The sequence below is a fragment of the Perca fluviatilis genome, chromosome 17 (assembly GCF_010015445.1).
Source record: "Perca fluviatilis chromosome 17, GENO_Pfluv_1.0, whole genome shotgun sequence".
NCBI classification, from domain to species: Eukaryota; Metazoa; Chordata; class Actinopteri; order Perciformes; family Percidae; genus Perca; species Perca fluviatilis.
In genome coordinates this window covers 31,655,247-31,674,549 of record NC_053128.1, presented here as the reverse complement: position 1 = coordinate 31,674,549, position 19,303 = coordinate 31,655,247, and the positions used below count along the sequence as shown (strand labels likewise).

Sequence of the window (19,303 nt, the reverse complement as noted above, 5' to 3'; positions counted from 1 at the left end):
CAGCGGTAGCCCTAATTCTGTTAGCCGCTCGCTAAAGTTTTTTTCTCTTGGATCCTTCTTTTGGAAGATGGAGCGGGAACCTGAAATGGGGCCTTTTATTCCTAAATTCTCGTTACACAAACGGCAAATCTCCTTTACCGACATGTTGCTAGCTTGCTGAGCTAACGAGCTATGCTTTGCCTGCAGCAGCAGCAGGGGTAGCCTGGCTTGTGGTTGTATTTTCTATCACCAACTATAGGTGGTGATAGACAGATGGTTTATCCAATCAGCTAACTAGGATTTTCTGGAAAAAGGAGAGAAAGAAAAGAGGCGGGAGGGACTGAGGAAACATTCGGCTATTACACAAACGCCCGCTGCTTGTGTTTGGTGTTTTAACCCTTGTGTTGTCTTGCCGTCGAAATTGCAGGAAAATTACCACCTTTTGATGCCTTTTTTCTATGTTTTTGACACTTTTTCTGACATTTATTTCTTTGACACTTTTGACACTTTTTTCTACGTTTTCGATGCTTTTGTTACCCAACCACCATACCCCACTAACACCAACTCATTACCACTAGCACTTATTTTTGGAATTTATGGACAATAATCTTCATTTGTAGGAAATTATACCTAATTTTTTATTTTAAAAAAGCAGAAATTATGAAATAATTAGACTAACAGAGGAAATGTGTGTTGATGGATAATCAGAGACTTCAAAGAGCCAAAGTTTAGTCAGAATACAGTTTTAAAACCATTTCAATTCTTTTGAAAAGCTAATACTTGAATAAAACATACAAAAAATTCAATAAAATTGTACGTGCGAAGATCATTGCATGGAATCCATCAAATATTTGAAAAAAAAACATGTTTCTGATTTTGAAATTTTGAAAAACGGGTCAAATTGGACCCGAGAATAACATGAGGGTTAAAACGTTCTTGTGGCAGCAGTAGAGGCAGTTATGTTTCCTGTTTCCTCTACGGGCAGTGTTGGGAAAGTTCACTTTCTTTACATGAACTAGTTCAAAGTTCAGTTCACAAATTTTAAAGTTCAGTTCATAGTTCATACTTCAACATTTTGAACTAAGTTCATACAGTTCCAAAAATGAACTTAGTTCATAGTTCTTTTTTTCCATATGTTGCTTCAGTCCAACGTGCCGTTCCAGGTCTGCTGTGGATGGGACTGAGGTGCGGATTTTCTTTCTGAAAGCCGGCGGGCAAAGTTTGCCGAGAAATGTCAGATTTCTCCATCCTCACCGACCTCGTCATAAAACTGGTTTAAATGATCATACGAAGCCTCCACGCTGCTTTCTGTTTTGATGACCCATGCAGCGGTGAGATGCTGGTGGCTGGTGTTGCCAGATTGGGTGTTTTTTCCGCTACATATGAAGGCCTGTTTACGGTGTGTTTTAGCCCTGGTTTTGACCTGGAAGGCTCTATAGAAATCTGGCGCCCTATTGGACGAAAGTTAAACGGAGAGAGAGCGTGGCATTCACAGACACCAGAATGAAGGAGTTCACAGTAATGTTCATCAGGCAGTAATACGGTACATTCAGTTCACGTTCGCCCAAAATATGAATTTCGTTCAATGAACGCGTTCAGGCACAGCACTGTCTACGGGACTCTCAAACCGCCTCAAAACACACCCCCAAGTCTGATGTTTCTGCTAGCTATATACGACGTCACTGCTGCATCGCTTCCTGGTTTCCCCAAAACTACGGAGCAACCCGAGGCATAAATCACAGAACGTATGACGTATTAATGAGTGGCGTTAAACAGAATTTGCGTTAACTCGTTATTAGCGCGTTTATTTTGCCAGTCCTACATGCAGCCCGGGGACGGACACAGCTGTCCTCTCGTAGCTTTCTGCCAGTGGAAAGATGGAGAGAGAGAAAAAAACTGATAATTGCTCTATTATTTTTGCCAGAAAGCTTTTGCAGCTGTGTGGCATTGAATCAGGAATAAATACTGCCTCGGACTTAGTCAACTTCTCCTTCATGTTCTGTGATTAGGCCAGTGGGGAAGGAAGTATTCATAGTGAAAGTCCTGCATTGATAATGTTACTTAAGTTAAAGTCTGTAAGTATCATCAGGAACATGTAGTGAAAGGTAAAAGTGAAGACGAATCCTCCCATTGTAGAAAGTGTAAAGGATCCAACCAGTTGTGTGTTTAATGGTCTCATCATCTCAGCTGGACTTGTAGTCCGTTATATTGTCGGCTAGTTTAAAGAGTAAAAAGTCCAATATTTCTCTCTGAAATGTAGCAGAGTAGAAGTAGAAAGTGGCATGAAAAGAAAAGACTCAAGTAAAGTACAAGTACTTTTAACATTTTGACTTACAAGTACAGTTCTTGAGTACATGTACTTAGTTACATTGCAACCGCTGGTTTAGGCTGGCTCTCCGTCCTCGGCTGACTCTGAGTCAGTACCGAGTTCTGCCAGAAGCAGAGTCGTGAACGAAAGCTCTGGAGGCCTCACCTGACCCTCCAGGTGGCTGCACAGCCCAGTTATTAAAGATGAGGCGCGTCGACGATGGTTAATAGCCCGAAGCCTCGACAGCAGCTTTCCATCACGTCTTCATTGGCACGCTTCATATTCTGAAGCCACTGACACAAACCAGCCATTGTTTACTGAGGCTAACAAAGCACAGAGCTGATTATGTCATGGCTTCAAGTCATAACGAAATCAGTGAGAGGCCTTTATCCCACAGCTGGACCTCAACTCTCTGTCTCTGTCTCTCTCTCTCTGTCTCTCTCTCTCTCTGTCTCTCTCTCTCTCTCTCTCTCTCTGTCTGTCTCTCTCTCTCTGTCTGTCTCTCTCTCTCTCTCTCTCTCTCTCTCTCGGTCTGTCTCTTTATAATCAACAATATTTGTATAAGTTCTTTGACGCTGAACGTTTTCTGCCTCCTTGCAGACACTGAGGTCTGTGGATTCGGTTGGCAGAAGTTCCAGTCCCACTGCTACAAGTACTTCTCCCACCGCCGGACGTGGGACGCTGCCGAGAGGGAGTGCCGGATGCACGGCGCCCACCTGGCCAGCATCCTGTCGCAGGAGGAGCAACTCTTCGTCAATCGTAAGTCCATGATGTGGCATTTTAACCACGCGTGTTACCGTCATGGCGGTTTACATGCACACAAATATTCAGAATACGACAATATTCTGAATTTGATACGGGTCATGTAAACAGCTTTTTCCATTTGGATATTTCTAATAAGACATGTCGGTATTGTTCAGGTTTTAGAAGCATTCTTTGGTTATGTTTAGCGCGTTCAGACCCTGCGTCTCAATCGGGGGTTTTACTGCAGTTTGTGGCAGTTTACGGCCTCTTGCCTTTTTACGGATTACAGTCAAGCTCTGTGCGTTGTTATTTTTTGCAGGGTTTCGGTAGAGATGCACGGCCATGCATCTCTACCGAAACCCTGCAAACTGTTGGAGAAAAGATTATCAAAGACTTGGATATCAACAGGCCTTTGGATATGAGCCGACCTTTTCAAAAAGCTGGTTGAAGGAATGAAAGAGGGAGGCTGTGTTCGCCACCGCTGGAAAACTTCCTGAAAAAATCCTATTTTGCACGGCTGCACGTAAACAGGAAGATTAGTGGAATATTCACTTTCATTAGCCATGTAAACAACTTAGTCGGAATATCGTCTTTTTCGGAATAAGGGCCAAAAACAGAATATTATGTGCATGTAAACTTAGCCACTGGTGTCAGCGGCTCTGCTAGGAATTGTGGGTCCTCTGACATCAGCGTTAACTTAACTGTTTAACTCGTCCAATGCATCAGCAGATGATGCAAAAGAACAGCCGCATTTGAAACGACAATTCCTGTTTGTAGCTGTGCTTGCAACGTGGCTCAATGCCGGTCTGTTAGCCGGTCCACCACTTTGTTGACCTTTCATTGATAAGCTAAACTCTTTGAAGCGTTGGCCTGTAAAAACATTGCTGCTGTTTTATAGGCCGGTCGTGCACTTTTTAAGAAAACTCCCTGTTTGGAAAGAAGCCACGCATATCTGTGCTGTAATCCAATAATGAGTGTTAGTAAGATAAAATAAAGTCCTTTAATAATCAGAAAGTTTCCATAAACAAGCAAAGCTGAGTTGAGCAAAATGTAAACTGTCTCTCAGTTTATTGGGGAGATGAAATAGACTCGTGCCATTCAGCCGGAACGTTTTCCTCTGATTTCTGCTCTCTCGTTTGTTCACACTCGATTATGTTGACTTGGTTATTCACCTCTCCTACTCTCTCTCTCTTTCTATCACTCTCTGTCTCTCCACAGTCCTCTCCAGACCTTAGCATAGGGATAATCCAAGTGTTAGCTCTGTTTGCTGGCTGCATTCTGAGTTAACCTAACAGACTCAAAGTGAGAGCGTGATGTGTTTCCCTCTGCAGGTCTGGGCAGCGACTACCAGTGGCTCGGCCTCAACGACAAGATGTTCGAGAGAGACTTCAGGTGGACGGATGGCAAGCCGATGGTGAGACAATTTACCAAACATCAGGCTTCATCAGGTTACAACGATTAGGTCTGAACATGGATGGATGGATAGTTAGATAGATATATGGATGGATGGTTAGATGGTTAGGGGTGGCTGTGGCTCAGTGGTAGAGTGGTCGCCTGCCAATCAGAAGGTTGGTGGTGGTTCAATGTGTAGTCCCATGTCGAAGTGTCCTTGGGCAAGACACTGAACCCCGAGTTGCCTCCGATGCTGCGCATTGGAGTGTAAATGTGTGTGAGTGTTTATCTGATGAGCAGGTGGCACCTTGTACGGCCACAGTGTACGAATGTGTACGAATGTGTGTGAATGGTTCCTGTACTATGTTAAAGCGCTTTGAGTAGTCGATAAGACTAGAAAAGTGCTATATAAAAACAGTCCGATTACATTTAGATGGATGGATGGATAGTTAGATGGATATATCGACATCGATATATGAGGCTAGATATTGTCTTACATTTTGGATATCGTGACATAAGTGTTGTCTTTTCCTGGTTTTAAAGGCTGCATTACAGTAAAGTGATGTCATTTTCTAAACTTACCAGACTGTTCTAGCTGTTCTATTATTTTAACCCACTCAGTCATTGTATCCACATTATTGCTGATTATTTATCAAAACTTTCATTGTGTTCATATTTTGTGAAAGCACCAATAGTCAACCCAACAATATCGACATCCATGTACTGTACATATTTGGTCAAAATATATTGTGCTATTTGATTTTCTCCATATCGCCCAGCTCTACTATATATATATATATATATATATATATATATATATATATATATATATATATATATATTACTTTGACAATTGAGGAGTTTGACATCTTTTAAAATAAATGAAAAGAGGGAGTTTATTCCATTTAATGGGACCTTCACTCTTGTTATGCTGTTTAGTTGAAATAAAGCAGAAACTGGTCGTGATGCAGCACCTTATCTCCTGACCCAGCGCTGCACTCATCTGAGTTATTAAGTCCTGACGACATATTCTCACACACATTGTTTGTGCGTCTGCGGGGAACGCTCAGCTGGAGCAGCATGTGAGCTGCATTATTGCAAAGCCCAGGCCTGAAACGCGATCCTGGAGAGACTCTGCTGCTGTAATGTGTTATCATTCAGAAGAGAGGCACACCCTAAGTTTTAGACGTTCAGTAGAGCGCAGGTTTTGTGCAGCCTCATATGTTAATCTTCTTCTGGACTTGTTTTACAACAACGTGAAGCGGCTCATGTGTGGATTTCCTGCAGCGTGTAAACTGCAGGAAGGTTTGTTCAGGTCTGTGGAGCTGGGTTGTCCCAGCAGCACCACTGTCTGCTCTTTCTGGGAATTACATCCAGCCAACTTGTTGGGTGAGCACCGTTCCATCAGGAGGAGATGTGGGGGTTTCATCGTGGCAGGATATTTGTAGAATTCATCATGAAGTTCTCAATATGACAGCCCTGTTTTCAGCTTTGTGGCGGTGATGCAAGAGGCTTTTTAAAGACTTTATTTAGCTTAAGAAGAAGGAAAATTTCTCAACACATAAAGGAGCACTTCCTTCAGTTTATCACAAACATTCAACATCAACACATCTGGAGATACGTGGTTTTCACTGGACATGAAGGTGGAGGAAACACTGTCATCTGCAAAGAAAAGTAGCTTGAGATTCAGCTGATAGCTTCATCATTACCAGAGACACCTTTCACATTGTCCTTTGATACACTAAATCATGATTTAGGACAGCAAGAGTCATCTGAAAAGTAACTAAAGCTGTCAGATAAATGCAGTGCCGTAAAAACTACAATATTTACCTCTGAGATGTAGTGGACTAGACCTATAAAGTAGCAGAACATGGAAATACTCAAGTACAATACCTGAAATATCTACTTACAGGTGTCAAGATACATGTAGAAATCATCTTACATTTCTCAATATGATGTATAGCTGCCTAGTCTGGAGTTACAGTACAATCGCGACTGTCCTTGTAGTGATTAGGCACTGCCTAAACTCTGTGTTTATAGCAGTTTATTGGGTGTTTGACGATGACGTACAACAGTGAAAGTGTGTGTTCTGACAGCAATACGACCACTGGAGGCCGAACCAGCCCGACAGCTTCTTCCAGTCGGGAGAGGACTGCGTGGTGATGATCTGGCACGAGGGCGGCCAGTGGAACGACGTGCCCTGCAACTACCACCTGACTTTCACCTGCAAGAAGGGGACAGGTATGCTACGCACACATGGACAAAAACATGGATATACACACACACATGGACACACACATGGATACACACACATAGACACACACAAGGACACACACACACATGGCTACACACATGGATACACACACAAGGATACACACATGAAAACACACATGAAAACACGCATGGACACACACATGGACACAGATGGAAACACACACATGGAAACACAAGGATACACACATGTATGAAGGTAAATATGGTGCAAAACGTGAGAGCTTGTAGAATACAATGTGAGAACTTGCAGAACAAAAAAATTTAACTTGTATGTTAAAATTTGCACTTGTAAAATAAAAATGTGCACTTGTAAAATAAAAATGTGCACTTGTAAAATAAAAATTTGCACTTGTAAAATAAAAATTTGCACTTTGTAAAATAAAAATGTGCACTTGTAAAATAAATTTGAACTTAAAAAAAAATGTGTAAATTTGTACTAAAATTATTCACATTTGAAGTTCGCAAAAAAAAAAACATGAGAGCTTGTAAAAATCTGAACTTGTAAATTGAAAAATTTGCACTTGTAGAAAAAATATTCACAAATGTGTAGATTGATATTTGCATGAACACAATGACAGCTGCAAACTTGTAATGCAACATTTACTTATGTACTTTTTTTTTACTCAGGTTGATTTTCCATCACAACCACAACTCAGTGATTACAACCTCTCGACCTATCACCGTATGCGCTCTCGCATCACAAAGAGGCGCATCTGCCGCCCCTGCAACACTTGTTGCGATACATTTGGTGCAAAACTAATTTGTACCTGTGGACTTAGGCGGGGAGCTTTGACCAACAGAACGGGGAAAGCAGGGTTTCCTATCGCCAGATGAGGGACAACTCTGTCCCGGCTTATTTAGCTATGCACGCTGGAAGCCTGGTTGAATAGCCGCTAGCGTTAGCTAACTAACCAACCAGCCTGAATTCTAAAATAAATAACTTTTAATTATCTTAACACTTTTAACAGTCAAACTGAAACACTGGCGGTGAGCTCCAGGTCCTGCAGACGGACCGTCACCAGCGCGGTATCGCAGCGGAGCAACATCGCTATTATTGCAGAGCAGAACGCGACGCCGCACTCGACCTGCAGTCGGAGCTCCAGCGGGACACAGAGAGCCCGCGCACCGGTAGCATCGGCACATCCCCGGCCATGACCACAGCTTGCTTTGCTGATGTTGTGCCTCACTGCCAATCATTGCACCCGCGGGCAGCAACAATAGCTTCTGCAGAATTACATCCACCTCGCGGGCAGCAGCAATTATTTTTGCGAATAATGCGTCATCTCTTAACCCTCGTTGCTGCCGGAATTGCACCCAGGTAGCAAGGAAATGATAGTCTGATAAAACATTGATGTCTCTAAACGTTGTAAAATTATAATCATCATTGATGAACATGACAAAGGAATGTATATAGCCTACATTTTAATTAAACAGTAGCTACTTTGCCTTATAAAATCATTATTTCCCCTTATGGATGGAAGTCTTGGCAGGGATGCAGAACTTGGCACGCGGTTACCCGCTGATGACGGTCCGTTGCGCGCTGCAGGACCTGGAGCTCACCGCCAGTGTTTCAGTTTGACTGTTAAAGTGTTTAGATAACTAAAAGGTATTTATTTAGAAGCTGGTTAGTTAGCTAACGCTAGCTTGCTATTCCACCAACACTAGCGTTGAGCGTACTGGGGGCGGGGCTCTCTGTGTCCCGCTGGAGCTCCGACTGCAGGTCGAGGTCGGGCGTTGCCTGGCAATAATAGCGCTGTTGCTCCGCTGGCCGATACCCGCTGGTGACGGTCCGTCTGCAGGACCTGGAGCTCACCGCCAGTGTTTCAGTTTGACTGTTAAAAAGGTGAAGATAATTAAAAGGTATTTATTTAGAATCAGGCTGGTTGGTTAGTTAGCTAACGCTATTTTGCTATTCAACCAGGCTTCCATGCGACATAGCTAAATAAGCCGGACAGAGTTGTCCCTCATCTGGCGATAGAAACCCTGCTTTCCCGTTCTGTTGGATCAGAGCTCCACAGCCTAAGTCCACAGGTACAAATTAGTTTTGCACATAAATGTATCGCAACAAGTGTTGCAAAAGTCGAGGCGTAGATTCGCCTCTTGGTGATGCGAGAGCGCATACAGTGACAGATTCGGAGGTTGTAATCACTGAGTTGTGGTTGTGATGGAAAATCAACCTGAGTAAAAAAAAAAAAGTACATGAGTAAATGTTGCATTACAAGTTTGCAGCTGTCATTGTGTTCATGCAAATATCAATCTACACATTTGTGAATATTTTTTCTACAAGTGCAAATTTCAATTTACAAGTTCAGATTTTTTTTACAAGCTCTCATGTTTTTTTTCTTTTTGTGACTTCAAATGTGAATAATTTTTACAAGTGCAAATTTTTATTTTACAAGTGCAAATTTTTATTTTACAAGTGCACATTTTTATTTTACAAGTGCAAATTTTTATTTTACAAGTGCAAATTTTTATTTTACAAGTGCACATTTTTATTTTACAAGTGCAAATTTTAACATACAAGTTAAATGTTTTTGTTCTGCAAGTTCTCACATTGTATTCTACAAGCTCTCACGTTTTGCACCATATTTACCTTCATACACATGGGCACACACATGGACACATTGACACACACACACACACACACATAGAGACACACACATGGACACACATGAACATACATTAACACACACATGGACACACACGGACACACACATGGACACAAACATAGACACATACGAACAAACACATAGACACACACGGACACACACATGGACAAACATAGACACACATGGAAACACACACATGGACACACACATAGACACACACTTGGAAACACATTGACACACACATGGAAACACTCATGAACACACACACATGGACACACACATGGACACAGATGGAAACACACACATGGAAACACAAGGATACACACATGGGCACACACATGGACACATTGACACACACACACACACACACACACTCAGAGACACACACATGGACACACATGAACACACATTGACACACACATGGACACACACACTTGGAAACACCCATTAACACACACATGGACACACACGGACACACACATGGACACAAACATAGACACATACGAACAAACACATAGACACACACGGACACACACATGGACAAACATAGACACACATGGAAACACGCATGAACACACACACACATGGACATCCACACATGGAAACACACATGGACACACGCATGGACACACGCATAGACACACACTTGGAAACACATTGACACACACACACACACACACACACACACACATGGACACCCACACATGGAAACACACATGGACACACGCATGGACACACACATAGACACACACTTGGAAACACATTGACACACACACACACACACACACACACACAAACAAACACACACATGGACAAACACATGGAAACACACATTGGCACACACATGAACAAACACACGGACACACACATGGAAACACACTTGGAAACATTGACACACACATGGATACACACACATGGACACACACACATGGCTACACACATGGATACACTCACATGAAAACAAGCATGGACACACACATGGAAACACACTTGGAAACACACATGGCCACACACATGATACACACACATAGACACACACACATGGCTACCCACATGGACACACACTTAGCGCCGCCCAACACGATTGTGATTGGCTTAAAGAAATGCCAATAAACCAGAGCACGTTCTTCTCCCATCCAGGAATGCTGTGTGGACTCGCCAGACCTTTCTCCGCAGCGCTGTGGAGGAAGGTCTGGCTATGTGAGACTAATGTTGTGTTTACAGCTTGTTTCGCTGCCTCCAGGTGGCCTTAAATCAATGAATATACATGTAAGCATCACCCAGTGAACCCTTTCTGTTCTCTACCATCAGTCTCATGTGGGCAGCCCCCTGTGGTGAAGGATGCTCGCATGTTTGGGACCGTGAAGCCTCGCTACGAGATCAATACCCTGCTCCGCTATCACTGCAAACAGGGCTTCATCCAGAGACACGCCCCCACGATACGCTGCCGGGCCAACAGCCAATGGGACACGCCCAAAGTCACCTGCACAAGCCGTGAGTGTTTGAGGAACTTTGATTCACAATCACAACGCTGTACAACAGTTAAGCTCCTTGCACACCGAGTCTGTACAAATGTACACATTAGGGGGCTTCTCCATTCTGGGAAACATCGTAATCACAATTATTTTTGGTCAATATTGAAATCACCACTATTAAACACGATTATCATTGACTTAGAATATTAATCTGAGTCTGTCGGCAGCAAAACGAGCCCTTTTGTGAAGGTAAATACAAGCTGGACAGTTGTCCCATTAACTTAGATTGTAGCTTGTTTCTCCGCTGCTAACTGCAGCGATCTCTCTTAATACTGGACCGATGTCAAAGATTGTTGTTCTCATCAGTCACGTAGACACAAAATCATAGGAACATAGGGTCCAAGTTGGAAAAAACGGTAGTTACCCTTTAATTTACTTCAGAGAGGTCAGAACAGATCCTTTGCGTCGCTCTTTGACGCGATGGGAGTGAGACTGTTTTGCAACCGATAATACCGCAGCTCCTTGATAAGGAGATGGAAATCTCCTTGTTCTCTGAACAATCTCAGGAGTGGATGGACCCAATATTTCCTGTTTCCTTTTCTCTTTTTTAAGAAGAGAGAGGAGAACAAAATCATCTTCACTGCCTCCGTTTTGTATTCTTTTGCGAAATATTTTAAAAGGTCCCATGACATGGTGCTCTTTGGATGCTTTTATATAGACCTTAGTGGTCCCCTAATACTGTATCTGAAGTCTCTTTTATATAGGCCTTAGTGGTCCCCTAATACTGTATCTGAAGTCTCTTTTATATAGACCTTAGTGGTCCCCTAATACTGTATCTGAAGTCTCTTTTATATAGACCTTAGTGGTCCCCTAATACTGTATCTGAAGTCTCTTTTATATAGACCTTAGTGGGCCCCTAATACTGTATCTGAAGTCTCTCATAAAGTGAAATGTTCATGCCATGGGACCTTTTAAAAAAGACTCCGTGTGCAAGGACCTTTTTAGAAATGTTTTCAATTTTAACGCTATTTTTTTCCCATCTGTATTCTCAGCCGCGACCTACCACAAGTCGCTCACTCTCCGGCGCCGCAACAAGCAGAACAACGAGCAACCAAACCGGCACCATAGCAATCACATCCATCACGCCGCGACTCACCAGAAACCCAATCAAAACCAAGAGCAGCAGCAGAGTTACAACTTCTTTCAACGCTTCTGGAACCCTTTCCAGAGGGAGAAGAGGCAACAGCCGCAAACACACAGCGGGGATCAGAAGAGACACTGATTTAGAGGGTTCAAGGGGGGGCGGGGGGGTCTGTGGGATTAGCTTAGCAGTGGCAGACATACACAGCGGGCTGGCGACGCCGGTCCAGAGGCATCGGTAGACAGGGAGAAGGACCAAACTGTCTATCAATGGCTCTCTAAAGGACGAGGGGCGTGTTTCACCAGTACATTGTCCCCCCCCCACCCAAAAAAAAAAAACACTCCAGGATCCGAACGGTAACACTAGTGAGAAGTTTGATTCATTTGTAAAGTTCGCAGCCTGGTTTATATCAAGTTTACGAAAGACTGTCCCCAAAAACACTACACTCTAAGAAATATCCGTGTATTAACAGATGTATGTCTGTGCATTTTAACAGAAGTTGTGAGTAGAACTTGATAACGTAGCTATACGCAACACAACGCCATTATCGTAAATTATTAACCAGTACTTGGATGAGCGAGAGTCGAAAGCGCCCCAAAAAGTGTTCAAAGTGTTTAAAAAAGCTTTAAATTAATTAAAGAACAGATTGAAAGTGCCCATATTATGAAACAAATCCCTTTTTCTGGGATTTGGGGTGTTATTTTGTGTCTCTGGTGCTTCCACACGCATACAAATTCACCCTAATCTACAAAATAAATTGTATAGAACTACTTCCATGTCCCTGTTCTGCAGGTATTCCACGCAAAGTTGGAAGTGCGCCCTCGTTTAGAAGAAGTCTCCCGGCTAATCCTGCCTTGTACAGGCTGCAGTTGGAGAAACAGCTAGCTAGCGCATGTAGTCCTTACCTAGCTACTGAACATGTAGTCCTTACCTAGCTACTGAACATGTAGTCCTTACCTAGCTACTGAGCATGTAGTCCTTACCTAGCTACTGAGCATGTGCGACTGACAACAAAGATGTTACAGAAGTGAGATGTCTCACTCTGTAGCTAAAACAGAGAGCTCAACACACAGGGTGAAAAGAGGAGCTGCAGCAATGTGCAGTACAAAAGTATGGTGTTTTTTGAAAATTAAACCATGTAAGCCTATTCTGGTACAACCTTAAAATACAATTATGAACCTGAAAATGAGCATAATATGGGCACTTTAATTTCAGAAGCTTACTAACTGAGCAGCTTTGTATGAGAGAATTTGGTTACACTTTACTTGAAGGTATCCACATAAGAGTGACATGACACTGTCATGAACGTGTCATAAACTGTATAAAGAAGTCACAAAAGTTCATGACATAACGTTTCTTTTAGTAAGTGCTATTCGGTTTTTGTCATGACAAGTCATGGTTAGGGTTAGAGTTCATGTGTCATGACAGTGTCATGACAATCTTATGTAGATACCTCCAAGTAAAGTGTTACCGAGAATTTTAAATAACAGAAAACGTTCTATATTTTTAACGCAGCTACACACAACATTCCTGTTTTTAATGACGGGACAACGTCCGGGAAATTAGCTGCCACAACTTGTTCTGTTATTTCACGTATTTATTTCTTAGAGTGTATCATCAGGTGGTTTGAGTCCAGCTGAGACGGGCCGGTTCAGACCGGGCTTAAAGTTAGCAGCCTGATTTATATATTAAGTCACGACGCTCCAAACAGAACGACTGGCGCCCTAACGGCTTCACTGTTTGGTACTCATTCTCTACACCGAATCACTGCGTTCACTGAAATATTTGTGGTTTATTTTTATAAGAGCTAGCCCAGTAGTTTTCAGGATTTAGATTGTGATATTGTTAGACTTTAAAGAGCATGAAATCATCACTTTAAATTATTATTATTGAACATTTTCCAGTTTTTCCTGTTTCGGTTTGTTGCTGCTTATTATTAAGCATTTTTAACTGGCTCATTTCCCGTGTAGATTTTGTACAAACTATATTTTAGCTGGGAAATGATTTCTTTATTTTTTTTTTATAAAAGTGAGAAGGGAGATTTAAAGAGTGGCACGCGGAGATGAAGAGGAGATTCGTACTTAAAGAAGTATATAACTGGGCTGTTTCTACAGTAGGATGGCGCAAACATTTATAAAATTGGTGCTACAAGTTCAGAGAAAACAGAGAAAATAAGCTGTGATGTTCTCTCTTGCTCAAACAGTAGAAAACGTACAAACTACCAGAATGCACTGCGCCGCACCGGACCAATAAACGCTCCCGCACATCAAAGAATCAATATGGTGGCCAGCTGGTTACAAACAATTTTTTTGATTTCATGTTTATTTGGATTGGGACAGATGCTACGACATAGGCATCCATCCATCCATTCATCCACCCATCTTCCAGCTCCAGCAGGGGACCCCAAAATTCCCTTTCCCTAGGTCTGTCTCCAATGGACAGCATCACAGCATTTATAGCTATTGCTAATTTCCAATGCATGCTATGTTCACACTTGGCGTCGTTTTTGACAAAGAAAAGTTGACAAGGGCGCTTTCGTAGTAAAAGCGTTTTAATTCCAAAAAGCAGCCCGAGAGCGTCTTTTGTTGCTATAACAGCTACTGCTACAGTATCCTAGAGCGCTGTGTGCCTCCGTTTTGACATGTTTCTCGAAACATTTCAGCGAAACTGCTGTAAAATATGTTCTATGTTTCTACTTGATCAACATTGTCTAGTTTAACCTTTCATCTGAGTTTTTTCAGCCTACGTTTTTGCCATGTTTCTCAAAGAATTTCAGCAAAATTCAACAGATTTCAGTGGATTTCAGCGAACCAGTGCAGTAAAATATGTTTCTGAAAACATTTTAGGCGTTAAGTTGCCAATAAATTAACATGTTCAACACGGTCTAGTTTTACAGTCTAAAGGGGAACTATGCAGTTTTTTAAAGCTTAATTTACCTTAACTGAACAGCTTCGGAGTCATTGGAACGGTTATATGACTTGTTTAGAGTTGAATGGTGGTTGTTTCGCTTCCCAAGCGCCTGTGAGCGGAAAAACCACCCTTGCGCTGGAAGTATGGCGTGATATCAGGTCTCGCGATGTAATGAATTGCTTCACGCCACTGCACAGATACAGGAACCGGCTAGCTATAAGAACAAGGTAGCGGTGGAGTTTTAGGGTTAGGGTTAGAGCTCTATAGAGAAACCTGTAGGGGGGAGCTCTATAGAGAAACCTGTAGGGGGGAGCTCTATAGAGAAACCTGTAGGAGGAGCTCTATAGAGAAACCTGTAGGGGAGGATCTATAGAGAAACCTGTAGGGGGGGCTCTATAGAGAAACCTGTAGGGGGAGCTCTATAGAGAAACCTGTAGGGGGGAGCTCTATAGAGAAACCTGTAGGGGGAGCTCTATAGAGAAACCTGTAGGGGAGGCTCTATAGAGAAACCTGTAGGGGGGCTCTATAGAGAAACCTGTAGGGGGAGCTCTATAGAGAAACCTGTAGGGGGAGCTCTATAGAGAAACCTGTGGGGGGGCTCTATAGAGAAACCTGTAGGGGGGCCTTCTATAAGAAACCTGTAGGGGGGAGCTCTATAGAGAAACCTGTAGGGGGAGGCTCTATAGAAAACCTGTAGGAGGGGCTCTATAGAGAAACCTGTAGGAGGAGCTCTATAGAGAAACCGGGAGGGGCTCTATGGAGAAACCTGTGGGGGAGCTCTATAGAGAAACCTGTGGGGGGAGCTCTATAGAGAAACCTGTAGGGGGCTCTATAGAGAAACCTGTAGGGGGGGCTCTATAGAGAAACCTGTAGGGGGGGCTCTATAGAGAAACCTGTAGGGGGGGCTCTATAGAGAAACCTGTAGGGGAGGATCTATAGAGAAACCGGTAGGGGAGGATCTATAGAGAAACCTGCGAGCAAAAAGCGCAGACAGTGAAGAAATGGCCAAAACTGCATAGCGCCTCTTTAATCTAGGTTCGGTCTGAGTATCTCTCTCGATCCGCTTTTAAACTCTTTGTGTCCATATGCGGAAGTACAATCTGTAGTTTGAGCAACAGTCCTAGGAGCCAACATTTCACCAACATTTTTAAAGTCGGAAATGCATCCGTTTAGCGTAACTTACGAACGTGAGGTCAATTAAGTAACAAACTTTGTTGTTTTAACCCAAACCATCATCTTTTTCTAAACCTAACCAAGTAGTTTGGTGTCATTTCGCCATGTTAACCCGTGTTTAAAACAGTGACCGTTTCCGTGCGCCAGGTGCTGGAAAATATGTTTCCTTCAAAACGTAATTGAGAACGCAGTTTCGTTGTATGGGAGCGTCATTTTGTAGGAGACAGGGTTGGGTTATTATGAATGTGTGTGTGCTATTAATCATAGGATATATAATATAGATACTACATGAAGCCATATGAATTTAACTTATTGTATACTTTAAAACTATGAATGGACTGTGATGTTTAATAAAGGTCATTGGAACTGAAGCGATGATGCTGTTTACAGATCTGATCACGTAGTACACGCTGCACGTACAGAAGCATTTGTCAGGCTGTTCTCATGCAACCATTCGTATATATAGGCATGAAAAGCACTGTAATTGGTATGTATTCCACACAATTATTACTGTCAGACACAAGACTTTCACCCAGCAAACGGTTGTTCGTTCCTCGGAAGTGTTTTAATCCAAACCACGATCTTTTTTACTAATCTTAACTAGTCGTTTTGGTGCCTAAACTTAACTGTCGTCGCCGATTGACGCTCACTTTTTGTTGGCTAAACTTAACCGTAATGTCCGCTGAAACGACCGTCACTTCACGGTGCTCTATACCCGGCTTACAGTCGCCTTTTTTCGGCTAAATTTAGCTGTAAAGACCGCTAAACTTTACTGTCTCGTGACTGGCCGGCAGTCGCCTAATTTCGTAGGATATCGTACGAATTGCTGTGCATAAGTTTTCGTACGAAATCATACGAACCGTTCATGAGAATGCGTTGAACAATCATCACTTGTCGCCGCATCACGCTCACATTTTGTCGGGTAAACTTTGCTGTAACTTAACTGACGCAACCAGCAGCTCGCAGTGCTCTGTAGTTGGCTCAAAGTCACCTTTTTCCCCCTAAACTCAACTAGCAACTGTTGCTTTAGCTGGCCCAACGTGATCAGCCGGCGGTCACCTAATTTCGTAGGATATAATACGAATTTGTGTGCTTACGTTTTCGTGCAATATGATACGAACCTGTTCATGAGAGTATGATGCATTTGTAGAGATGCTGTTTGTTGTGCTGTGACTCAAATTCCACCCAACGAATTAATCACCAAAACACTCTGGATTGTTTTAAACATTTTCTGCAACATTGAGTCAGGTAATGAGCTAAAGGTACTATAGATGTTGCTTTTTGCTACAGATCTGGAATCTGTGTTTTTAATCCAACGAATAAAGGAATGTGAAAAATGTGCATACAAAACAAGATTTTTTTTACGAGATACTTGTGCATTTTACTTTCTCCTTTTCATGTTCTTCATACATTTTCCTTTTTTACATATTGTTTGTCAGTGTGTTTATGCATTTTTTAAATGGTCGTCTACTCCATGGGGTTCACTGTATCTGTGGCACAAGTTCTTGTTTTTATGTAATCATCGTTTCTTTCTCTGTTTAAGTTCCTGTAAAAAGAAAAATGTCCATCATCCTGGTTTCAATGTCATTTGTCAGCTCTGTGTGCAATAATAGGAACTATCATAACGCAACCTGTTTGTGTAGTTTTATTTTATACCACTGAAATAAGTCCATATTTTTGAAAAGACCCAACCAACAACATCTTATGCCGACTTTACACCAAATTACTTTTCAAAGGATTCCACTGTCGCAGACTATTTTCTAATATCAGAATTAAGTCCTAAGAGTCTCGCTAGAGTCGGGGCGCTCCCGTCATCTCCATCGTTTGTTGTAAGGTCATAAAACTCAGTCCCAGTCTTGACGTTCTGACAAAATCAAACGTGTTTGATATTATCCTAAGTTTTAAAGCTTCAGTGCGTAACTTTTTGATATTAAGGAACATCTGTTACATTAAAGCCGTTGCTACAAAGCTAATTAAGACTTTCATCTCCACACAACTCTCTCTGGATTTCCCTTTCTCTTATATGTTCAGAAGATTGTGGTGACTTTCGCAGAAACTCGAATGAAAATAATGACCGCGCCGACAGCGTTGTTGTCATTACTTAAAATTCCTCATGGGGGCGACAGAAACTACGCACTATAGCTTTAAGTCTTGGTAGTGAAGCTAAATCATGTGAACATTGTCAACAACCAATGGGTGCTCTCCCTCAAGCAGCAAATGGCTAGAACTAGTGTTGTTTTACCAGCAGATAAACACAAACCTCTGGATACTGGAGACCTTTATCTGCATGTAATCTGCAAACTTTGCCTTAAATTACCAGCTAACACAAGCGGTAGCTAGCTAGCATGGTTACATTTTTTAAAACAAATCCAGTTGTGGTCTTGCAATGTGTGACCCTGCAAAATCCCCAGCCTTTACATATTATGACAGTCTTTAACGTTTAGATGTGAGAGGATTGTCTTTAGATGTGAGACGGTGTCAGACTTTAGTCTTTTCAAAGTCTGTTTAAAGTCTTCTAGTGTACAGGAGGCATTAGGGGGATTTCACACCTGCCTCTTAGTTCGGTTGAATCGCACTGAAGTTGTTTTTCCACCTTGGTGCGTTTCGTTTAGGCAATGCAATTGCTCTCGGATGCGCACCAAAAGCGGACCAAGCAAGCGTACCGAGACCACCAAACGAACTCTTGAGCGGTTTGATGCAGGATCACGTTCTCACCACAAACAAACCGCTCCAGAGTGTGTTTGAAAGCGTACAGAGGACACCTCTTCAAGGAGGTCTCGGTACAATTGTTTGGTCGGCTTTTGGTGCGCATCCGGTGCCCCAACTACCAGGTAAACGGCTCCTGCGGTCAAGCCTGTGGTGTTTCCATATCCCATTTAGCTGAAATGGCTGATCAGCTGTTTACTGTCAGTGTCTTCCCGGATATTCCCATAATGTGTCTTTGTCTTTGGACAGCATGAAACATGATGGACACTAGCTGACATGAAAGAACTATTAAAACTAATTCCTGAAGACGTCTCTCCATGTTTCTCTCGTTGATGGTTAGATGGCCCAAGCCAGCTTGTTTTGTTTTGGGACATTTCAAAAGTTCGCTTAAAATTTGCCAGACAATTGAATGGAAGCACAGCTCTTGTCTCGAGATTTATCGCCAACTCTGCAGTTCCCCTCAGCTAAGTTTCGCATTGCCAGACCTTACTCCAAAGCACTGTGGAGGAAGTTAGAGAGGAAATGCCCTAAACATATTCTTTGTAAATCTTTACAATCATTCCCTGAAAGAACCAAACAGGCCTGCCTTGTT

General features: G+C 42.4%; 1 protein-coding gene across 2 annotated transcripts in view; it reads left to right on the top strand.

The window, feature by feature from the left end:
* Window positions 1-12,078, top strand: part of LOC120545145 (neurocan core protein-like) — a 51,303-nt gene extending 39,225 nt beyond the window's left edge. For both annotated transcript variants that reach the window (XM_039779211.1, XM_039779210.1), the window contains exons 13-17: window positions 2,888-3,046; window positions 4,363-4,445; window positions 6,520-6,664; window positions 10,618-10,800; window positions 11,834-12,078. In XM_039779211.1, the coding sequence (XP_039635145.1) occupies window positions 2,888-3,046; window positions 4,363-4,445; window positions 6,520-6,664; window positions 10,618-10,800; window positions 11,834-12,063 (800 nt within the window). In that variant the 3' untranslated portion in view covers window positions 12,064-12,078. The remainder of the gene's footprint in view (window positions 1-2,887; window positions 3,047-4,362; window positions 4,446-6,519; window positions 6,665-10,617; window positions 10,801-11,833) is intronic.
* Window positions 12,079-19,303: the final 7,225 nt, after the last annotated feature.